The sequence below is a fragment of the Dromiciops gliroides genome, chromosome 1, assembly GCF_019393635.1.
Source record: "Dromiciops gliroides isolate mDroGli1 chromosome 1, mDroGli1.pri, whole genome shotgun sequence".
Taxonomy (NCBI): Eukaryota; Metazoa; Chordata; class Mammalia; order Microbiotheria; family Microbiotheriidae; genus Dromiciops; species Dromiciops gliroides.
The window spans coordinates 527,665,096-527,689,844 of record NC_057861.1 but is presented as its reverse complement, the minus strand read 5'-3'; the positions used below and the strand labels follow the sequence as shown (position 1 = coordinate 527,689,844).

The 24,749-nt window shown below is 44.9% G+C and overlaps 1 protein-coding gene across 1 annotated transcript in view; it reads left to right on the top strand.

Moving 5' to 3' along the window:
* The first annotated feature begins 644 nt into the window (after positions 1-644).
* FSCN1 (fascin actin-bundling protein 1) overlaps positions 645-24,749 on the top strand; it is a 47,001-nt gene continuing 22,896 nt past the window's right edge. Inside the window, 7 exon segments of the mRNA XM_043976643.1 lie at positions 645-1,207; positions 1,210-1,284; positions 1,286-1,330; positions 1,332-1,364; positions 1,366-1,480; positions 1,483-1,758; positions 1,761-1,952. Coding sequence (XP_043832578.1) covers positions 1,115-1,207; positions 1,210-1,284; positions 1,286-1,330; positions 1,332-1,364; positions 1,366-1,480; positions 1,483-1,758; positions 1,761-1,952 — 829 coding nt within the window. The 5' untranslated portion in view covers positions 645-1,114.

Here is a 24,749-nt window from a genome sequence, read left to right as displayed (position 1 = left end):
GAGGAGATTCAAGAAAAATCACAGATCTAACTTTAGAGATTTTTGGATCAGCCTGGGTAGTTCCATTTTACTTAGGTAGGGGGCTTGAGCCCAATTTGACATTCCCCTTGAGTTTTTATAAAGGAAAATTTAGCTATTCTTTCTTCGATATCCCTCCCCTCCCCCTCCCCAAAAGGGGGATGGGTGGAAGGGAAGCAGGTCAGAAGCACCATCCTGAACCCTCAAGAAAGCTCTGGGAACACCCCTTGCCCTTCAACAATGCTTACATTCTCTCTACTGTAGCAGGCCAGTTTGGGGAGTAGGGTGGGTGGAATTTGGGGTGGCTTGCAATCAGAGCCCTGAAAAAAGAAAGGGTCACAGGAAAACGGGCAGAAGGACTTGCCCACTAGGACGTGAGGAAGAAAGAAGCAAAAGTAAAACCTGTGGCAAAAAAGACCCCCCCCCCGCCCCCGAAATGTGTGGATTCTTCCTCCGTTGATACCCCCCCCACACCGATCAATGAAAAGGCTTCTTTAGAATGAACCTCCGCCTCAGATTTCCCGCCTTGCTCAAGCCTCTCTTTTGCAAGACTCGGGCAGGGACTCGGAGGGGCTGGCTGGCTAGGGGGTGGGGAGGGGGGATCTGTGGGCTGCATTGTGCTTGCCCCCACGGCGAGCTGCAGCTGCAGCCTTCCTCCTTCGCACCCTCCCTCTTCTCCTCCCAATCCCATCCCCATCCCCACCTCTGTCCCCAACCCCACCGCGGGGCCGGGAGGCTCCGTCGGGGGGCGGGGCCGGCTGCAAACCCCCTGACATCATCCTGTCTATATAGGCTGCAGCTGGGCGGTGAGAGGCAGGCTTTGTTGGAGCGGTGGGAGCGGGAGCACGTTACAGGCGAACAAAGACCCGGGGGTGAGCTGGTGGGGAAAGGCGAGGCGAGGCGAGGCAGTCGGGAGGGGATAAGGAGACAGAGGAGAAGAAGCAGCAGCCAGGGGCCACTGGAAGAGCCAGCCCTCCCCTTTGCCAGCTCCGCGGCTTCGTCTTGCCGGCGCCCAGGTCCCCCACCCCTGCCCGCTCGCTCTCTCGCCCTCTCTTTCTCCCTAGCCCCGCAGCATCGCCCCCAACCCTGAGCCAGCATGACGGCCAACGGCACGTCGGAGTCGTGCAGGATCCAGTTCGGGTTAATCAACTGCGGCAACAAGTACCTGACGGCAGAGGCCTTTGGGTTTTAAGGTGAACCGCTTCGGCCACCAGTCTGAAGAAGAAGCAGATCTGGACGCTGGAGCAGCCGGCCGACGAGGCGAGCGGCGGGGGCCACGCCGTAGTGCCTCAAGAGCCACCTGGGCCGCTACCCTGGCTGCCGACAAGGACGGCAACGTGAGCTGCGGACAGCGAGACGCCGGGCGCTGACTGCCGCTTCTTGATCGTGGCTCACGACGACGGCCGCTGGTCACTGCAGTCCGAGCCTCACCGGCGCTACTTCGGGGGCACCGAGGACCGGCTGTCTGCTTCGCGCAGACCATCTCGCCCGCCGAGAAGTGGAGCGTTCACATCGCCATGCACCCGCAGGTGAACATCTACAGCCTGACCCGCAAGCGCTACGCGCACCTGAGCGCCCGCCAGGACGAGATCGCTGTGGACCGCGACGTGCCCTGGGGCGTGGACTCGCTCATCACCCTGGTCTTCCAGGACCAGCGCTACAGCGTGCAGACGGCCGACAACCGTTTCCTGCGCAACGATGGGCGCCTGGTGGAGAAGCCCGAGCCGGGCACGGGATACACCCTGAGTTCAGGTCGGGCAAGGTGGCCTTCCGGGACTGCGAGGGCCGCTACCTGGCGCCGTCGGGCCCCAGCGGCACGCTCAAAGCGGGCAAGAGCACCAAGGTGGGCAAGGACGAGCTCTTCGTGCTGGAGCAGAGCTGTCCCCAGGTGGTGCTGCAGGCGGGCAACCAGAGGAACGTGTCCACCCGACAGGGTAAGGGTCCTCGCGCCCCTTCCCTCCCAAGCCCCCCAATTCCTCTCCTGCTCACAGCCCTGCCTCGGCCTGGCACTCCCTTTACTCCCGCCCTTTCTTTGCCTTCTTAAAGCTTGCAGCTTAGCTTAAGCCTTCCTGACCTTCCTTTCTCTCCGCAGGCCTCCACCCAGCCTACTCCCCATTCTCCCCCTCCCCCCCTCAGTCTCCACTCGGGGATGGGGGGGAAATGCTTCCCACGTGAGAGATGCCAAAGTGGGCATGGGGGGGGCAGGGTGACTGCTGTCTAGGGGCTCTTAGCCTCACTCTCTCCTTCCCCTCCCTCATACTGCCGCTCCTTGGGGGAGAGGGACCTCAGAATGGATGGATCTGTTGTCTGTGGGGAGAGGGGCAAAGGAAGCCGAAGTCGCAACCCTGGGGCTCGGGGGAGACAGCAAGGACATTTTCTGCCTTGCCTTTCATTTCCTCCCCCCTGGAATCCCAGTTCCTCCGAGGAATTCGAAGGGAAACCCCTAGGGCAGTTTTGGAGCCCCAGAGCAATCAATCCCCCTTCTAAGTGGAATATAGAAAGGGCTCCCAGGTGCCCCCCTCCCCCAATCCCTGGTAACTGGGAGGACGCTAATCTTCTCCCCTCGCCCTAACTCTTCCCTACTGGGGGTTGAGGGAAGGGAGCAGAATGATGAGATCGGAGGGAGGAGTAGAATAAGTCATGACGCTTCCTGAAGTGCTTTCCTCGACTTCTCTCTAAACGCCTCTGCCTCGTGGGTTGGGGGCGGCTCCCCCATCAGTCATTCTTTCTTTGCGTTCTTGGTCATTGTCTCACATCTCTCCCCTCCCCTTATAAAATTTTGTTCTTTTACCCAAACTTGGAGGTGAGGAAGTCTCTTATACCTTTTATACTTGTCCAGGGACTAGAGCCCCTGCTATCTACAAAACTCATTCGGTTTCACCCTCTAAAGTTAAAAGTAACAACTGCCTAAACATCCCCCCCCCACAAAGAGAATGTGTAGATGCCACATCAGCTCACCAGGGGGGTAAGTCTCCTTCCTGATCCGTCTGACTGGTGGATGGTGGGAGGTATTGCATATAGTTTATATATACTCTTGCTCCAGAAGGCTTCCTTTCTTTTGATGGGCAATATTTCCTTCCTCCAGTCTTTTGTAGTCTATCTTGTAACCTGTCTCTCACCTTAGTCCTTTTTTTTGGTGTCTCTTCAAGCTGGGTTTTCTATGTTTACCTTGCCCTTCCTTGTCTGTATCCCTTCCCTCTAACTTTGAAATAGGGGCCCCTCTTGTCCTCAGCATTGACTTTGGAGGTGGGGATGAGAGAGGCCCGGCTTTCCCAGCCACTTTTAAAAACAGCTTCTTTTAAAAAGCAAGGAACTTTTCTGGATTCAAAAGGTTGGTGAAAGGAAATGTCTTTCCACTGCATCATTTGCTCCTTCCCGGTTCCCTTAAATAAAGTCGGGATTCTCTATACACATTCAAAATCCAAACCATGACATGTCGATATCTGCTGGGTATTAAATCTCTTGTCTTTGTGAGGTGAGAGAATTGTGCAGAGCAGGATTGTGGGGCCCAGAAGATTTGAGGAGAGGGGCTGCCTGAGTTGCAATTCATTCAGCTTTGTCACACAGTTGATGACATAGTCACACTGCAGATGAGAAAACCAGATGTGTTTTGTGGAAGGGGAGGGGAGTCATGTTAGTGTAAAGGTCAGGGTTTTTTTGTTGTTTTTTCTTTCTTTCAACAGGGACCATAAATCCTGATGCTTCCCTTGTGTGTTTCTGGAGGAGGTAGGCTGGTAGGCTCCTGCCTCTAGGAGGAATGAATAATTATGACTTGGCTTCAGGGCGTGTCCTGCAGATTTGAATGTAAGGCTTGAGCAGTTTTTGGCTGGGCACATCCCCAACAGGGTGAAAAAGATCTTCGATTTAGGGCAGGAAGGGACCCTAGAGCTCTCACCCCTGCCCACCCCACCCCCACTTAAAAAAATCTACTTACTCTGAAGGGAAAAGAGGGGGGAGAGATGGGGTAGAATTGAGGATTGCATAGGCAGACTCCCCAAACCTCTATTGTGTGATTCTAACTGTTCAAGAGTCTCACAGCCACTGTTTAGGTCTGTTTTAATGCCAAAGGTCTGATTGAACTGGGAGAAGATAATGGTTAGAGGCCTCAAATAGACCATGGGTTTAGAGGTGGGTGGGGTTCCTACTCCACCTCCTTCATTTCTGAAAGCTCTTTGGTGCCAATGAAATTGCCAGCCCCAAACCCAAAACCGAATTGTGACTCTAGGGGCTCTTGAAGGAAGGCAACAGTGGTCCAATTAGCTGCAATATGATCTCTCTTCTTAAGTACGTTTCAGCTAGGAATGCTGTTTCCGTTCAGCTAATCCCGGCCAGGAGAAGCATTCACCAAGAATTGCTGCTGAGACTTTGCTAACTTAAAGAGAGAAAGTGGGGGGCGGGGGGAGAGGGAGAGAATAGAGGGAGAGGGAGAGGGAGAGGGGTGAGGGATGAGAGAGAGAGAAAGAGAGAGAGATAGAAAGAGAGAGAGAGAGAGAGAGAGAGAGAGAGAGAATTTTTTAACCTTTTGTTTTCCAGTGGCCTTGCTGCATTTCTCTAATCCTACCATCTCCTTTCCTCTTCAGTCCAGCCAATGGATCTGGTTTCTGGACAATGGTGAACGCCCATGCTGAGTTCCAGTTTCTAAGATAAACTCTTTACCGGGCAGCTGAGTAAGGGAGGTCTTGTCTTCCTTAACTGATAAGATAGAGCTGGAGTCCCTGGAGATGACCTCCTGATTGAGCCAAATTGCAGCATCCCCAAAGAGTGAGGTTTAACACTGAAGCTTCTTCCCCTTTCATCTTTCCTTCTGATCTTCTTTCCTTACTTCACCTTTTCACACACCCCCACTCATTCCCCCCCCCCCCTTGTCCTGTTTTTCTTTTCATCCTCTGCTTAAACCAGATGAACAGGCTCCTTGAGCCTCATAACAGGCTTTCCACCCCCCAGGAGGCAGGGCCCTCCACCTTCTCCCTCAAAGCCCACCAACTTGAGCTTGCCTCCAAAAAGACAATGGGGTCCTGGTTTTGCCAGCCAACAATTCTCTTACCTGGGTACGTTTGAACAAATACAAAAATCAGACGACCCGGGTTCAAATAATACCTCTGGGACCCTGGGACAAGGCAACACTTAGAGAATCATAGATTTATAGCTAGAAGAGGCCTTAAAAGCGACTGAGTTTAACCCCTTCATTTAATAAAAATTATTTTATTTTTCAATTAACAAGCATTTATTTTTCTCTCTCCTCCTCCTCCCTCCTTCCCCCTCCTCCTAATTGAGAAAAGAAAGAAAGCTATTACAACAAATATGCAAAGTCAAGCAAAACACATTGGCCACATCCAAAAAATTTATGTCTCATCTACACTGAGAGCCCCTCACCTCTCTGCCTGGAGGTGACTAGCGTGCTTAATCATCCATCAGTCCTCTGGAATCATAAATCCATCCGTTTTTGTACAGATGAGGGAGCTGAGTGACTTGCCCAGCACCGCAAAGCTAAGACAGGATTTGAATTCGGGTCCTCCTGACTCTCAAATCCAATGCTCCCTAGGCCTCAGTTTCCTTCCCTTTAAAATAAAGGGGTGGAGGACAGCTAGGTGGCACAGTGGATAGAGCACTGGCCCTGGATTCAGGAGGTCCTGAGTTCAAATCCTGCCTCAGACACTTGGCACTTACTAGCTGTGTGACCCTGGGCAAGTCACTTAACCCCCATTGCCCCACCAAAATAATTTAAAAATTGACAGATAAAATAAAGGGGTGGGACTAAATGGCTTCAGAGGTACCCTCCAACCATTAGATCTATGATCCTATGGCATTAACACTTTTTGACAAAAATAGGGAGAGAGGCAGAATCTATAATACAGTGAGTGCTGGAGCTGGGAGCTAGGTAACATGGATTTTCCTCCTAGCTCTTCTACCAGCTCACCCTGACTTGGAAAAATTCCTAAGATAAAATCGAATGGTTCAACTGGGTGATCACCTAAGTCCCATCCAGTTCATTTGACCTGGCTCCTACCTGCCCCTTCCCTTAGTGTTAGGCTTCCAGGCATAATTCTGTTTGACCAGAGGGACTTCTTACCTATTTTTACTTTCTGGTTCCTTGGGATTCCAGAGACCTCCAATGACCTATCATGGAAGGAGAGGGGGAAAAGATGATTCTCTGATTAGGAGGGCTGTGTGTCCTAGGAATCTTGTCACTGAACCAAATCCTCCAAGCCCATGTGGTGGTTTTTGATTTCTCAGGCCCCACAGGTGAATTTGAAGTGGTGACTAATCATGATGGGAAACAGGAAATGACAGGGCGCTCTTGCCAGTTGATGAGCTGAATGCCTGGTAGCTCTTCCCTCCCACTCCAGTGGGTGGGGACACTTTTCCCTTTGGCAACCTGGCTCCAAGGCCTGCCTAGGAGGGTCCCTGGTTTGTTTTGGGTGGGCTGTCACCTAGAAGAGGAATTAGACTCCTTCTTTTTGGCCCCATAGAGCAGACCCAGGAGCAGTGGGTAGAACCTGCAAAGGGATCTATGTAGGCTTGATGTCCAGAGAAACTTACTAACAATCAGAGCTGCCCTGGTGGGTAGTGGGTTCTCTCTCCTTGGAAGCCATTGTCAGCTATGTCCTAGTGGAGATTCCTTTTATGTATGGGTTAGTCATTAGAGTCTCTTTCCAATTCTCAAATTCTGTGATTCTGGTTGCATGAGCCTTTAAGACTAGGGGGCAACTAGGTGGTACAGTGGATAAAGCACTGGCCTTGGATTCAGGAGGACCTGAGTTCAAATCCAGCCTCAGACACTTGGCACTTAACTAGCTGTGTGATCCTGGGCAAGTCACTTAACCCTCATTGCCCTGCAAAAACAAAAACAAAAAAACAAAGACAAAAGGGAAAGAGGGCAGGGTATACAAGAAGTTGTTGGGAGAATCCCATCCATATTGAAAATTGATAGCTTCCTTGCTGATTAAAAAAAAAGGTAAAAACAAACACTGGGGCCTTTTGACTTTAGGACCAGCTTTTGTTTGGAGATATCATCTGAAAGACTATTTCTTTTGCCTCTCACCCTTTTTGATAGTCCTCAGAGGAAATGCTTGCATAAAGGTGATAGGGAAGAGAAGTCGGTATGTTAGTAGAACTCTGAGTTGTCCTGGAAAGTGATAAGAATGGGATTTGGAAATCCCAGCTCATTTTGAATATTTGAATGAATAGAAGAGGAAACAAGTCACTTGTGGGCTGCTCATATTCCTTTCCCCGTCTTCCCTCTCACTTCCAAGTGATACCTTCTGTCAAGAGATGAAGTAACTGGGCAAATGAGGAAGACTAAACTTACCTTCTGATGTTGACATTCTTCTTATTTTTTCGTTGTTGTTTTTTTTTGTTGTTGTTGTTGTTGTTGTTGGGGCAATGGGGGTTAAGTGACTTGCCCAAGGTCACACAGCTAGTAAGTGTCAAGTGCCTGAGACTGGCTTTGAACTCAGGTCCTTCTGAATCCAGGACTGGTGCTTTATCCACTGTGCCACCTAGCTGCCCCCGACATTCTGTTGTCAAAAGGGAAACTTGGCCTATTGAATAGGTCACTGGATGTAAGAGTGAAAAAAACCTTCATTCAACTAGTTGTATGATCTTGACCAAGTCTTTGTAACTTCTATGCTTCATTTTCCAAATGAAGGGGTTGAACTCAGTGGCCATCAAGGTCTCTTCTACCTCTAAATATATCATCCAATAATCCTCAGATAAGCAAAAAACGCTTTTGAATTAAGACACAGACTGCCCAGTAGAAAACTGGGGCCTGAGAGGAAAGGAAGAAAATGCTCTAATATTCTTTCTTTTTTTTTTTTTGGAAAATTTTAATATTTTATTTTAAAGTTTACTTTTATCTTTTATGTTTTATATTTCCAATCACATGTAAAAACAGTTTTTAACATCTGATTTCTAAAAGGTTGAGTTCCAAATTCTTTCCCTTCCTCTATCCCCTCCCCCATCCTTGAGAAAGCAGGAAATTTGATATAGATTATACATGTGCTAACTAGGATTATCTTGATAGACTTGGTTAAATCATTAATAAGTGTGAGGGGCGGGGGTAAGGGAGAGGGGTATCCAGCGGTGGTATTCTATAATAAAGAACATCCACAGGGACATGAATCTCCAAAGCTGCAACATTGGCTCTATCCCCAGTCTTTAATTGCTTTCCAGATATCTCCTTGTGCCTGGTCTTATCTTTAGTGTGAGACTCCCAAACAGAATTCCAGTTTCCTATTTGAATAAATAGGATGCTGGACTTATAACCTGGGTTCAAACTTAATGGCTGGCTGTGTAGAACCATGCTTTAGAGAACTTCCCAGGGTTTAGATCTACCAAATCTTTGGGGGGAGGTCCCTCACTGGAAGTTTAGTAAGCTGATAAAATAATCACAGGTCTTATATTTTAGTAGTGGTAAAGGGTTTTTTAAAAAAAATTTTTATTCCAGTCTTCTTTTTGCCTTTTAAATCTATCACGTTGAAAATTCAAACTGTCCCACGCATTTTTCTCACCTCCCCCCTTTCCTGTTCCCTAAAGCCTTATAATTTTCCAGTTATTTGTGATTCATGCTCTTTAAGAACTCAAAAGCCATGTTTCAGAAGTAAGGTGCTAACATTCAACTTGTAAGAACTTGATGGGGAGGGCAAGTGGGTTCTCCAAAGCCTTCCGGTATATGATGGGGAATTTCTGGCCCTTATCCGAATTGTGACATTGAATGATTCCTGGGGTGGGAGTCAGGTTGACTGCATCAACAAGTACTAACTTGTTAAGCCAGACCCTACCTTGGCCCTAGCACAATGATAGGCATGATACTGGGAATAAAAGTATGAGGCACGGTCCTTGCTCATAAGGGGTTGACCATCTCCTGAGCTGCTGTTAGCTGGCTTCCCTGCAGGAATCAGAGCACAGGGCTTGGTCCAAACCAATATTCTCTTAGCCATCATCAAGGAGAGCAAAAGAAATGACTATAGTAGCTAATTCTTTTTTTCTTTCTTTTTTCTTTTTTTTTTGGGGGGGCGGGGCAATGAGGGTTAAGTGACTTGCCCAGGGTCACACAGCTAGTAAGTGTTAAGTATCTAAGGCCGGATTTGAACTCAGGTCCTCCTGAATCCAGGGCCAGTGCCCTATCGTGCCACTTAGCTGCCCCCTAATTCTTTTCTTTTAACAATAATCATAATAACAACTAGCATTTATGTACCACCTGTTGCATGCTAGGCATTGCATTTAGTGCTTGACAATATTATCTCATTTTTATCCTCACAACAACCTGGGAAGTAGATGCCATTATTATCCATTATTACCAATGGGTAATAACCCATTGAGGAAACTGAAGCAAATAAGAGGTTAAGTGTCTGGGGCCACATTTGAACCCAGGTCTCTCTGACCCCTAAAGTTGCTCCCAGCTCTAAAACTATGATCTCGTGACTTTCTCCAACAGTTCAGGAGGACCTGAGTTCAAATCTGGTCTCAGACGCTTGACACTTACTAGCTGTGTGACCTTGGGCAAATCACTTAACCCTCATTTCCCCACCCCACCCCCCCACACACAAAGTGAATTCTACATCAAGCCTGAATATGCCTCTATAATTCATGCCCACAATTCCTTGTTGTGACTTCTGGGGTGAGATAGAACAACTCTAACCCTTCTTCCACAAGAAGGTCTTAAATGTATTTGAAGGCAAGGATCACTTCCCCACTCAGAGTTATACAGAGTTCTTTTCTTTTTTTCTTTTTTACTTTTTTTTTCTTTGGGTGTGGGGCAATGAGGGTTGAGTGACTTGCTCAGTATCACAGGGTTCTTTTCTAGGGAGATGGTCCCTGACACTCTTTCCAAGTAGCGTGGAACATCTCGTTAGCTGTAACTTGGCTTTGTGCAGGTGGGAGGGGCTCTGGCATTGGCCTCGGTTAGGACCAGTCTCTCATTGTCATATCCCTGTTGGCAATCATGCCCCCTCTGGAAGAACATTCGGTCTCCTCTTTCAGGGATTAGCTAAGGACAGAGAATCATTTGACAGAGGCTTGTGAATAAGGAGAGGTGGTAGCTAGCTCCTAGTCTAGTTGGTTAAATTAAGAACAACTAGTGTGTCTTCTTAGAGGGATGTGTGCTTGGCCCTTTGCTATTTAACATTTTTAGCAATGATTAAGATTAACCCCCAAATAATGTTTCTCAAACCCATAGACCAAATGAGGCAGAAGAGATAGCATAACACAGTAAATGACAGTGGGACTCCAGAAAGGTCTCAGATTGGGATTTTGAGTCAAACCCAACAAGGTGAAAGTTAACTAATAAGTTGGGTTCAGAAAGTCAACTTAAGTGAAGGGAGAGGGAGATTTTTTTTTCAGACAAAGTGTTGTATGGAGGCTTTAGTAATAATAATAGTAGCTATCATTTATATAACTTTTTTTAAAAAAGGAAACTAGCTTTCTTTAATTGATCTTTTTTTTTTGGCAGAGCAATGAGGGTTAAGTGACTTGCCCAGGGTCACACAGCTAGTAAGTGTCAAGTGTCTGAGGCCAGATTTGAACTCAGGTCCTCCTGAATCCAGGACCAGTGCTTTATCCACTGCGCCATCTAGTTGCCCCCTATTTATATAACATTTTAAGGTCTGCAAAGCCCTTTGCTTATATTATCTCACTTAGTCCTAACGAGAGGTTGTTGTGGTTGTTTAGTCACGTCCAACTCCTTGTGACTCCATGGTTTTCATGGCAAAGATACTGGAGTGGTTTGCCATTTCCTTCTCCAGTGGATTAAGGCAAACAGAGGTTAAGTGACTTGCCAAGCTAGTAAGTATCTGAGGCTGGATTTGAACTCAGGTCTTCCTAACTCCAGGTCCAACACTCTATCTACTGAGTCATCTAGCTAGGTCATTAATAAGAGGTAGGTAGGTGCTATTATTATTCCCATGAAGAAATTGAGACCAACAGTGGTTAAGTGCTCAGGGTCACATAGTAAGCTAGTGAGCTTTTGAGTCAGAATTCAAACTCAGATCTTTCTTATTCCAAATTCAGTGTTCTATCCACTACACCATGAGTCATCGGTATGATGAGGTAGCCAGAAGAAACCTAATGTGACTTAAAAAAACCCACACAAACCCACAGGGCAGCTAGATGGCACAGTGGATAGAGTACCAGCCCTGGATTCAGGAGGACCTGAGTTCAAATCTGACCTCAGACACTTGACCCTTACTAGCTGTGTGACCCAGGGCAAGTCACTTAACCCTCATTGCTCCACAAAAAACCCAAAAAACCCACAAACACCAAACTTCATTTAAAGGAAACAATAGTGTTCCTCATGAAGAAAGGTATCAACCCACTGTTCTTTGTTCTGATCAGACCATATCTGGAATAGTCAGGTCACTTCTGCCTACTGTATTTTAGCAAAGAGCAATATGCTAGAAAGTGTCCAAAAGAGGCCATATAAGGACTGGCTAAAGAAACCGGGGAAGTGTGGACCAGAAAAGAGAAGGGAACTGAGTGGGGAAGTGATCCTTGCCTTCAAATACATTTAAGACCTTTTTGTGGAAGGAGGGTTAGAGTTGTTCTATCTCACCCCAGAAGGCACAACAAGGAATTGTGGGCATGAATTATAGAGGCATATTCAGGCTTGATGTAGAATTCACTTTGTGTGTGTGGGAGGGGGGCAGTGATGGTTAAGTGACTTGCCCAAGGTCACACAGCTAGTAAGTGTCAAGCGTCTGAGACTGGATTTGAACTCAGGTCCTCGTGAATCCAGGGCCGGTGCTCTATCCACGTGCCACATAGCTGCCCCCAGGCTTGATGTAAATGAAAACTATCCAAAAGTGGATTGGTGAGAAAGGAAGGGAATAAGCATTTATGTGTCAAGAACTGTGCTGTATATGTTTTAGAAGTATCTCATTTGATCCTCACAGCAATCCTGGAAAGTAGGTCTATCCCCATTTTACAGTTAGGGAAGTAATAGACAAAGGCTAAGCGACTTGCCCTGAGGTTAGATTTGAACTTTGGTCCTCCTGACTCCAGGTCTAGGGCTCTATCCTTTATGTCACCTAACTAGCTCTAAGAGACAATGGTTTTTCCCTTCACTGGAGGCAAGGGCTACATGAGCACTTGTTGGGTGTCAGAGAAGGGATTCTCTAATCAGATATGGTAGACAAGATGGCCTCTGAGACCCTTTGAATTCTGTGATACCCAAACCATGGAAAGGCTAGAATTCAACCATACCGATGATTCCAGGTAAAGGAACCCAGAAAGGACATGTCTTCCATCTGCATTCAGTAATACCCCCCACCCCCTTATAAGCACCTACTTTGTACAAAACCCAGTTGGGTGAGCAAGCACAGTCTTTAGCTTAAGACTGAACGGTACAATTCCCTTGCTGTGTCATTGCCCTAATAAATTGTGGGTTGTCATCGTTAGAGAGATTGCTCAGCATCCCGACTGACATCTAGATTCTAATCGTAAATCTACCCCCAGGTCTTAAATCCAAGTAAGGAAGCTGGAGGCAGTGGGTTCAGGGAAGTTGGTAGGGCTACTGTCTCTTTTTTGTTTTGTTTTGTTTTTTTAGTGAGGCAATTGGGGTTAAGTGACTTGCCAGGGTCACACAGCTAGTAAGTGTTAAGTGTCTGAGGCTGGATTTGAACTCAGGTACTCCTGATTCCAGGGCTGGTGCTCTATCCACTGCGCCACCTAGCTGCCCCGGGCTACTGTCTCTTAAGAGTTAGAAAAAGTTTGAATGTAGCCATCTCAAGGGACTCCGAGCAAGGACAGTCTAGAAGAATAGAAGTGATACAGGGATGTTGGGCCTAAAGACAGCTGAAGCCCGGGAGGTTTCTGCAGGCTCAGGCCAGAGCATCACTAGGGCATTCTGCCACTCTCCTCTTGGCCTTGAATTTCAAGCCACATGAGCCTTCTGGCAACTCTGAAAAAGGGTCACCGGAGTAGAATTAAAACTCTTTGTTGGTAAATAGTCCAAATCAGGCTAGATAGACTTCCCCAGGGAAGCTCATAATTAGATTAGGTGGAGTGTCCTGCATTTCTCCTGAAAGAAAGCTTATAGACCGGTGGGCTATAGGCAAAAAGTTTATCTCTTGGAGATAAACAGAAATTGTAACATGTGAAGGTGGCCTTTTAAGGCATTATTGGAGATAGAGCACTGGCCCTAGAGTCAGGAGTACCTGAGTTCAAATCCGGCCTCAGACACTTGACACACACTTACTAGCTGTGTGACCTTGGGCAAGTCACTTAACCCCAATTGCCTCACTTAAAAAAAAAGACATTATTGGAAATCTTTTTTGGTTTTTATGTCATTTTCACTTCCAAATACATTCCTCACCCCCAGCCTGCCACCTTGCTAGGGAGCTATCCCTTTTTCAAAAAGAAGTTAAAAATACTGGGGGTGGGAGGGAGGTGAGGATGAGGAAAGAAGGCAATTCATTCGGTATTATCCCAACACCCAGAATCACTTTTATTTAGTCATTTTTCAGTCGTATCTCTTCATGACCCCATTTGGGATTTTCTTGTCAGAGCTGCTGGAGTGATTTACCATTTCCTTCTCCAGCTCATTTTACAGATGAAGGAACTGAGGCAAACAGAGTGAAGTGATTTGTCCAGGGTCACACAGCTATTAACTGTCTGAGGCCAGATTTGAATTCAGGAAGAAGGGTCTTCCTGACTCCAGGCTCAACCCTCTACTCACTGTACCAACCTAGCTGCCCAGAATCCCTATTTTTGCAAATATGAGAAGTAGGTGCATTTTCTCTTTTTCTGGCCCAGCCTGGATCAGTATAATTATAAGGCATTCAGCTTAATCCCCCCCTCATTTACATTGTCATCATTTGTGATACTATTTTTCTGATTCTCCTTAGCTCTTCTGCATCAGTTTGTTTAAGTCTTCCTATGCTTCTCTGAATTTTTCATATTTTTCATTTCTTATGGTGTAGTAATATTACATGGACCATGGATTGTTTAGCCATTTGCCATTTGATGGGCATTTATATTATAGTGCTGCTATAAACATTCTGGTGTATAGGAGACCTTTCTTTGTATTATTTAACTGCTTGGGTATGTGCCTAGGATATTGAGGTCAAAGGATATAGACATCCTCGTCATTTTCCTAGAATAAAACCAAATGGTTCCAGAATGCTTGGACCATTTCACAGTTTCATGAATATTGCATTAATGTGTCTGGAAGATGAATTTTCAAAGGAAGTAATCATCTTGCTGCCAGATGGGAGGCACTGAGATCATGAGCTAGGGGCTCCCTCTTGAGGAATCACTAGAATGTCAGAGCTAGAAGAGACCTTGACAGTCGTCATGTAGGACAACCCACAGAGAAAGAAAGTGACTTGCTCAAGGTCATACAGTTAATAACAGAGCTAGAATTCCCACTTGAGTTTTCTTATTCTTTGTCTTGGATCATTGCATTGCTGAGAGTAGTTAAGTCATTCACAATTACTCATTGAACAATACTGCTGTCACTACACACAATGTCCTCTCAGCTCTGCTCACTTCACTATACATTGATGTTCATTAGTCTTTCAAGGTTTTTCGGGGATCATCCTGTTTGTCATTTCCTGTAGCACAAGTCCATTCCACTACAATCATATAACACAGCTTTTTCCATCATTCCTCAATTGATGGACATTCCCTTGATTCTCAATTCTTAGCCTCCACCAAGAGTTGCTATAAATATTTTTTGTATAATTTTTCCCCCTTTTCTCTTTTTCATGATTCCTATTGTGAGTTTTCTTATTCTTAAGTCCAAGACAGAAAGTTGCAGAGAAGGTGCCAACCTGTAGGAGTAGAGAGGGAGTTTCTCATTTAAGACTATCCTATTGTAGGAGAGGTTCTGGACCTTTTTTGTGTGTGTCATGGATACCTTTGGGCAGTCTGGTGACACTCATGGATCCCTTCTCAGAATCACATTTTCCAATGCATGATATGATAAGATTACAAAGGAGGCCCAAAAGTGGAGAAAATAAAAAATGTGCCTTCTTTTCCATCTAAATTTTTGGACCCCTTGGATCCAAACTCCAACCTGAAAGCAGTGAAATAACAGGTTCAGGGAGCAGCTAGGTGGCGCAGTGGATAGAGCTCCAGCCCTGGATTCAGGAGTACCTGAGTTCAAATCCAGCCTCAGACTTTTGACACTTACTAGCTGTGTGACCCTGGGCAAGTCACTTAACCCTCATTGCCCTGCAAAATAAATTTAAAAAGAAAAAAAAAGAAGTAACAGGTTCAGCCTGTATCACTTTCCTTGATGAATCATCCCCTCTTACGAGATGGAAAAAGAACTTCCAGGGAAAGATAATGGTTGAGCTTCCTTCATATGTACAGTGAGGTAGGTAGGGTAGGATGAATACTAAAGTGGTTTTGCTTCCCCCCCCCCCCCCGCCCCATAGCATCTGCCTAGGTGATTGTTTTTCCCCTATAGCTCAGTTTGCAAAAGTTTCACCTTTGTCCTTGATTCTAGCAAATGATAGAATTTTAGAGCTAGATAAGACAGTGAACAATTATCTGATCTAACCCCTGTCCTTTGATCAGTGTGGAAGGGGAGGCTCGGCAACTTTCTCAGTCAATGTGCCTGGTTTGTGACAGAGCCAGGGCTAATTTGTAGACATCTTGACTCCTAAACAAGTATGCTTGGGAACATTACCTTCTTCCATATCATTGAAATATGGGGGGGCAGGTAGGTGGTGCAGTGGATAAAGCACCGGCCCTGGATTCAGGAGTACCTGGGTTCAAATCTGGCCTCAGACACTTGATACTTACTAGCTGTGTGACCCTGGGCAAGTCACTTAACCTCCATTGCCCTGCCAAAAAAAAAAAAAAAAGAAATATGATTGGATGTGGTGCCTAAGAATTGGAAATCAAAGGAATGTCCATCAATTGGGGAAATGGCTAAACAAACTGTGGTATATGATGGTGATGGAATATTATTGTGCTATAAGAAATGACAAGCAGGATGACTTCAGAAAGGAAAGACTTGTATGAACTGATGTATAGTGAAGTGAGCAGAACCAAGGAAACATTGTACACAAGAGACAGCAATATCGTTTGATGAAGAACGGTGAATGACTTGACTATTCTCAGCAATACAACGATCCAAGACAGTCCCAAAGGACTAATGATGAAACATACTATCCACCTCCAAAGAAAGAACTGATATTGATGGAACACAGACTGAAGCATGCTATTTTTCACTTTCTTTCATTTTTTTCTTTTATTCAAGTCTTCTTGTATAATATATATATATACATATATATATAATCATAGAGGTATAAAAAAGAAATGTGATTTGGGGTGAAGTGGGGGGATGGAAGAAAAATGATGTAGAGTTGGAAATAACAATGATAGAATCATGCTTCTTTGAAGGTATCTTTTGTTTTCCATCTAGTTCAGATATCTGGATTGAATTGAACATGAAATTATTAAAGAAAAGCAAACATCCATATTGGGGTCCAGAACTATTAATTCAGTAAGCAACATCAGACCCTTGCTAGATGTGAGGTATTGTGCAAAATGACAGAGATATAGTCATTGCTTTCAAGGAGCTTTTTTGTAAGAGGAGACGTGTATACTGGGGTGTGTGTGTGTGTGTGTGTGTGTGTGTGTGTGTGTGAGAGAGACAGAGACAGAGCAAGAACAACCTTGGCTGTTTCTATAAGAGGAAATGTGTATACCTCTGTGTGTGTGTGTGTGTGTGTGTATGTATGAGAGAGAGACCCTGACTGACTGACTGACTGACATTGGGCGAGTCACTTCCTTTGTCTGTGGGTTGTCCTACGTGACAGTCAAGGTCTCTTCTAGCTCTGATATTTTAGTCACTCTCCAAGAGGAAGCCCCTAACTTGTGATCTCTATGCCTCCCATTTGGTAGGAAGATGATTACTTCCTTTGAAAACTCATTTTGCAGATACATTAATACAATATGTGTGGATATATATGTGTATATGCACAGGTAATTTGAGTATCAGAGACACTGGCAGTTGGGGGTTGGGTGGGGAGAGGGAGATCAGGAAAGATGTCATATAGAAGCTGGTAATGGTACTGAGTTTTAAAGGGCACTAAAGATTTTTAAAAGGTAATGGGCAGGGGGCGGCTAGGTGGCGCAGTGGATAAAGCACTGGCCCTGGATTCAGGAGGACCTGAGTTCAAATCTGGCCTCAGACACTTGACACTTACTAGCTGTGTGACCCTGGGCAAGTCACTTAACCCTCATTGCCCTGCAAAAACAAAACAAAACAAAATACAAGGTAATTAGTTAAGGATGCAAACAAAAACAAAAGGTAATGGGCAGGAGGGGAGGACATAACATGGGAGCAGTTTATGTGAAGGCACAGACATGGAAATATCATGTGTAAAGATCCGGGAAGCCATTTTGATTGGATTGAAGAGTATTTGAATGGAAATAATATATAAGAAGATTGGGAAGATAGGTTGGAGCAGGATTACGAAGAAGGGTTTGCCAAGCAGAAGAGTTTTTTTGCTCTTAGCAGTACTAGGGGCCCGTTAGAGATTATTAAGTCAGAGACTGACATGATCAGACCTGTGTACTAGCAATATCACTTTGGCAACTGCTAGGAAGATTGATGATTATAGACATAATCTGGGCAAGAGGCACCGAAGCCCTGAACTGAAGAGAGTGGTCATGTGACTATAGAGAAGGGGATGAATGTGAGAGATGTTTTAGAGACAATCAACAAAACCTGGCAACTGATTGGATATGGGGCTAGAGGGCAAATGAGGAGACAAGGATGATGCTGTGGCTTTAAGCCTGGGTGACTAGAAGGATGGTTACACCTTCAGCAGATAGAGGGGAGAATTAATTAGAAGGATGGATGAGTTGGAGAGGAAAGATAATGAATTGTATTTTTGTTTTGTTTTTTGTTTTTTGGTGAGGCAATTAGGGTTAAATGACTTGCCCAGAGTCACACAGCTAAGTAAGTGTCAAGTGTCTGAGGTCGGATTTGAACTCAGGTCCTTCTGAATCTAGGGCTGGTGCTCTGTACACTGTGCCACCTAGCTGCCCCCAATGAATTGTATTTTGGCCTCGTGTTTGAGATACCTATTGGAGTCCAGTGAGACATGGTCGATGTGTAGAAGAAAGAGGAGAGTAGGGCTGGATCTATGGATCTGGAAGTCATTTAGAAAAGCGTTAATTAAACCAAGGGAGAGAAGATGGAGAGAGAAGAGAAGAAGAAAGGGACCTCAGGGGATACACCCATAATTATGGGAAAAAGAAGAAAGCCATCCTGGGAAAAGTACCAAGCAGTAGTTGTACTTATGGTGTTTGAATGGGAACGTCTGTCTCCAGTTAAGAATTCTGCCTCTCCACTGCTGACATCCCTAGAGCACTAAGGGAAAACATTCTCGAGCCATGAAGGAGAGTCATTGAATTATCTAGATGTTGAGATTGAATTAATCGAACATCAGTTTATTAAGCTTCTACGGTGTTGAGAGCACTCTTGTTAGAAAATACAAAATTTAAATAATATGGTCCCTGCCTTAAGGAGATTACTTCATCCAATAGGGAGGGCAGTAAGACAAACCGAAGATAAATAGATAATGCATAAAGTGTGAAAGCAGAGTGCTATAGTAAGGGGGAAATGATTACCTGTGTGAGGGGAGGTTGTTCTCAGGGAAGGGTTCCTGAAAGAGGAGGCATTTGAGTTAGGTTTAAAAGAATGGATATGAATTCAACAAGTAAGGGAATGTTAGGGATATGAACACCTTCTACAAAAAGTCTTGATTCTTTCCAGCTCCTAGAGACTTCCTTCCTAAAATTAATTACCTTGTATTTATTTTTCATATGTTCTTTATATACTATATGAACAAGTTGTTTCTTTGCCTTCTTCCCCCTTCACCCCCACAGAATAGAAACTCCTTGAGGGTAAAGGCATTTCACTTTTGTTATTGTATCTGTAGTGCTTGGCACATAATGGACACATAATAAGCGCTAACTGATAGGGAACAAAGTGAGCACAGGAGAACAGGTAGGAAAGTGTGGAATATGTAGGATGGAAGACAAGGAGCAGCCCAGTTTGCAGTTTGGCTGCAGTGTGTTAATGAGAGAGAGGGAGAGATGGATGCTTTGGTTGGGCATGGGGCGGGGGGGGGGGGGGGGGGCGGGCCGCGGGGGAGCCTTTGACTCATAACATCAGGGCTGGACAAGGCACTTGCTTAGATTTAGCCTAGCCCTTTCATTTGAACAATGAGGAACTTTGAAGCTCAGAAAAAAAACAAGCAGCTTGTTCAAGGTCATGCTGTTACTTAGAAGTAGAGCCTAGGATTAGAATCCAGGGTGCTTAACTATTTTTTAAAAATTTATTTATTTTAGTGAGGCAATGGGGGTTAAGTGACTTGCCCAGGGTCACAGAGCTAGTAAGTGTTAAGTGTCTGAGGCTGGATTTGAACTCAGGTACTCCTGACTCCAGGGCCAGTGCTCTATCCACTGTGCCACCTAACTGCCTCCCCAGGGTGCTTAACTTTTAGTTCAGGGTTCATTTTGTCATATACTGCTTTGCACTTAGCACCATGCCTGGCACATAGTAGGTGCTTAATAAATGTTTATATTGATTGATTGGGGAAGGCAGCTTTTGTCCTTCATTCTTTTTTTTTTTTAGAAGGCAGCTTTTAAAAACTGCTCCTTTTTGTTTTAACAGTAGCCATTTCCAGATGTACTCCCCTTGTTATAGAGAAAAACATTGAGCAAAACCAACTGACAAATCGACTGAGTGGAAGCATAGCCTCCCATCACTGTACCAAACAGAGGTAGATACTTGAATTCTGCTCTCCAGGGCCAAAATTGATCACTACAATCATGCTGATTTTGGCTTTGCTTTAAGCATTCCTCTCATTGTTCTCCTGGTTCTGCTCACTGCACTGTGAATCAGTTCATACTTTTTTTGTGTTTCTCTGAATTCCTTATTCATTGTTTTATATGGCACAGTAATATTCTTCAGCATTCCATGTATTCTATTTCCAAAGTTATCCTGTAGGAGCAGCTAGGTGGCACAGTGGATAAAGCACCAACCCTGGATTCAGGAGTACCTGAGTTCAAATCCGGCCTCAGATAGTTGACATTTAACTAGCTGTGTGACCCTGGGCAAGTCACTTAACCCTCATTGCCCTGCAAAAAACAAAAAACAAACCAAAGTTATCCTGTACATAACTTGTTTTGTACATAGTTGTGTGCATGTTGTCTCCCCTCTAGACTAGAGCCCTGACTATCTTTTGCTTTTCTTTGTATCCCCAAGTTATTCCTATGTACCTGACACATAGTAGGTACCTGATAAATGTTTATCAACTGCATATACCACAATTTATTTGTTCACTCTGCAACCAATGGGGACCAACTTTGTAGTTTTGTTTTGTTGTTTTGCTAGAAAACAGCTGCTATCAATATTTTGATATATCTGGAGTTTTTCTTTTAGTCTTTGGCCCAAAGGTAGCTTTTAAGTAACTATTGGTAAACTTTACTCAAGACCCTGAGAATTCAGATCATCATTCAAAATTCATTACATACAACATGCCATCTCTTCCTCTAGATCAAGGGTTCTAGACCTTTTCAAGTATGATAACCCCTTTTAAGGTCAGTTTTTGATATTTCCATGTGTTAGGTATACAAGTTACCATGAATTCAAGAAAGCTTTTAAATGAGTTTATATCTTATTAATCACAATAGTATCTACATACATTTGTAAAGTGGCAATACAGAAGTGAAACATTCAGACTTCAGAAGATATGTTTGCCTTCTGACTGACAGATCTCTAGTAAATTCTCTGTGGCTGCTAGGCTGAAAATTGCTGCTCTAGACTTTATGTCCCTAGAGTTTCTTTCATTATTATTATTATTATTATTATTATTACAGGGCAATGAGGGTTAAGTGACTTGCCCAAGGTCACACAGCTAGTAAGTGTCAAGTGTCTGAGGCTGGATTTGAACTTAGGTCCTTCTGATTCCGGGGCCGGTGCTTTATCCACTGCGCCACCTAGCTGTCCCCATGTCCCTAGAGTTTCAAATGGCATTCATGGGTTAGCTTTAGTAGCCTTTCTGCATTTCTCACACAGGACGTTCTATGTCATTGTTTTAGCTGTCCGTCATACCTGCCATGCACCCCCTCCATATCTATTCTTCCTGGCACCCCTCTCTTCCTTTATGGTACAGCTCAAGCTCCATCTTCTGCATGAAGTCCTTCCTAATTCCTCCCTTTCAAACTACTTGTATTTAAGGTGACCAAGTCAATAGAGCTCCAGGTCTGGAGTCAGGAAGACCTGAGTTCAAATTTGCCCTCAGACACCCAGACAATCAGCTATGTGACTCTGGGCAAATCACGTCACCCTGTTTACCTCAATTTCCTCATCTGTAAAATGAGCTAGAGAAGGAAATGACAAACCACTCTAGGATCTTTACTAAGAAAGCCCCAAATGGGGTCCCAAAGAGTCAGACCCGACTGAAAAAGAACTGAACAACGCTGAACATTTTGTATACATTTGTATTTATTAATTTCATATTTGTGTAGTATATACTTCCAGATGCACTTGTTATCATTCCCATTAAAATGTGAGCTTCTCTCACAGTAGGAATTGTTTGATTCCTTGAACCTATCCATAGTACCTAGCACCTCAGAGATGCTTAATAAATTGTTCATTGATTGATTGATATTCTGACTGGCTTCCCCAAGACCTGTTGCCTGAAAATTGCCTTCCTACCACTCTTTTTTTTGGGGGGGGGCAGGGAAATGAGGGTTAAGTGACTTACCCAGGGTAAGCTAGTAAGTGTCAAGTGTCTGAGGTCAGATTTGAACTCAGGTCCTCCTGAATCCAGGGCTGGTGCTTTATCCATTGCACCATCTAGCTGCCCCTCTTCCTACCACTCTTGATCTGATGAAGGTAACCTACTTAAAGGTCCATAATTCATCAAAGTGAAGGGTATCTGGAGGGAAGCCTTGGGGGAAGGGTACGAATTGGGGGATGATGACCAATCCTCCTTCAGCTTTGGTATAGCTTATAGCCATTCAGCTTGCTGGGCCCTCTGACCCTCAGCAGGAAGCTAAAAATAGTCTCCACATGAAAGGCACCCCCCAAGAACAAAGCAATTAAAGCCTCCCATGGTACTTGGAGGAACACAAAAAGGGGGTGGGGAAGTCCCGGAGCTCCTGCTGTTCTTGAGTTACCCCACCCTCAGTAATGAATTCAAGACCCCAGCAGCCCTTGCTTCATCTTCCCACATGTTGCTTGCTGGGTGTCCCAGCAGGGGAATGAGGCAAACATCCCCCAAAGTACCAGGCTAAGCTGCTGAGGGGGGTGATGCAGAGCCGGCCTCCCAGAGGCATCCAGAGTGGTAATGCCATCTGCCAGCCAGTGTTGGGCCCAGGGGGGAGGGGCAGCAAGTGTGAGGGCTTTTTATTTTTTCTGTCCCATTTGTCTCATCGGATAGAGCATCAGAATTGCAGATGCCACAGCTTAATCAGCATTCTGGATTCTCTTAAGGCAGCTTTACTGGGCAGCATTTCTTAATTTCCACAGCTTGGGCTCCATGGAACATCCTATTTGGTCTCCATTTCAGCCCCTTTGAAGCCTTCTTCTGCTGGAATGGAGAGGGTTGTTTTTTTTTTTTATTACATTCCTTTCCGCTGAGCCCATGTAACCCAACTCTGGGGTTAACCTTGGGGGTTTTTGTTTTTTATTTGAAAAAAAATGTTTTTTATGAAGGTGTTCATAGACTAGACTTCTCTGTGTGTGAGTGATGTCTTCCCTTCTTTGTGAGCCTGGTGTAGACCTCTCAGCCCTAGGGGAGAATCTTCTTGCTATGCCATAGTAATCCATGTAACCTGAGGTCCCCTTCTTTTGTCTTTCTTCTGTGATCATCTGAATGCATGTGACGCTGCCGTCTGGATGGTAATTTAAAGTGTGAAGAAGCCTAAGTCTCAGGGATGTCTGAACCACTATTTTTTTTTTTAATAGAGAGGAAGAAAACCCGTTTCTATAGTAACACTAGTGTCTTAATTAGGGATTTTGAGACCAAATGGTGCCAGTTTATTTATCTCTCCTCAAGAGAGGTGTTTCCCTTTCACCTAAAGGAGGGAGGAAATCAGACAGGAAACTGTGGGACTTTACAGATTCTCCAGTTGCTGATGTTTGGAGCACTCAGATCAAATGTTGTTGTTTGCAGACTTGGAGGAGGGGGGGGGGTGGCGCTGGGTCTCCTGGCAGGATTGTGTTTTAGTGTGGATTAAGTACTTAGGCCGAGGGCTCCAGTCCTATGGACAGTCAATCCATGTTCTCCATTGCCAGATACCCTGGGCTCTGCTCTCTATGGAACATGAGCACTGTTGGTGGGGAAATCCAGATGGTGTGGAAACTAATCTTAAAGTGGGGTGGAGGGTGTGTCTACCTAGCTCCGATGAGAATTTTTGTAGGGCTGTAGAAACTGGAATAAACCCCTGTGCTCTTCCCCCACACGCAATTGTGTGTGCCCCCTGGAAGAGATGTCCTGAAGGAAAGCAGTAAGGACCTCAACCCTCCAAGAGCCTGGCCATTTACTTAACAATATAAATCACAAGTTCTTCATTACTGAAAGATGTGGGGACCAGGGGAACTTGTCCTCTGAACTATATTCTAGCTCAATAGATTGTTAGGGCTAGAAGAGGTCTTTTGATCTATCCTCATTTTTTTTCAAGGCAATGGGGGTTAAGTGAGTTGCCCAGGGTCACACAGCTAGTTAAGTGTCAAGTGTCTGAGGCTGGATTTGAACTCAGGTCCTCCTGAATCCAAGGCCACTGCTTTATACACCGCGTCACCTAGCTGTCCAAAGGAAATGTTTGAGCTAACTCTTTTTTGGTTTTTTTTTAGTGAGGCAATTGGGGGACCTATCCTCATTTTATAAGTGAAAAAACCAAGGCTCCCAAGAGGCAAAATGACACACATAGGGTCACACAACAAGTTAGAAGCTTTTCATAGCTTGAGAGCAAGAATGGGGTTCAGAGGCTATATTTGGTCCAACCCCCAAGCACACATATGTGGAAAAGCAGTGGATTTGGATCTGCAGCTAAGAAATAGCACTTAAAAGTTTACAGAACATTTTCTGTCACTTTTCTCATTGGATCCTCACGACTACCCTATGAGATAGGCACTATCAGTGTTACCGTCCCCATTTGGCAGATGAAGAAATTGAGGCCTAGAGGAATGAAGTGGCTTGCTTTTTGTCTTCCCAACTCCAGATCCAGCCCTCCATTCAAGATGTTACAATGCCTTGACTTTCTTATCTGGAAAATGAGGAGGTTGGGATAGATGACTCAAAATCTATAATGCTGTGATTCTGGCTTGTCCTGAAAGTGGTCCCTTCCAGACCAAAATCCTATTTTATCCTAAGTAGCTGAATAGGAATTGATCCTAGATCTTGATTCCCAAGTCTAAATGTTTTTCTCTTCCTCTTTATCATGTGGTTCCCTAGACTGTCTCACTTGCTTATCCTTGGGGATTGACCATGCATAGGGAATAGATCAAACATGGCTATAGTGAATCCAAAGGAAGTAGACGAATTTATTGTGTAGTAAATCTCCAAACAGTCCTCCTCCCCAAGCACAAATCTTCAGCGGTTCTCTGTCCCCCCTGAGATAATATACAAGCTTTTCAACCTGGCATCTATAGCTTTATATTTTACCCTTTCTTCCTTCACGATTCTCCCTCCTCACCCCTGCTTCTTTTAAAGCAGAGTCAAGTGCCCCCTGCTATGGAAAATCTTTTCTGATTT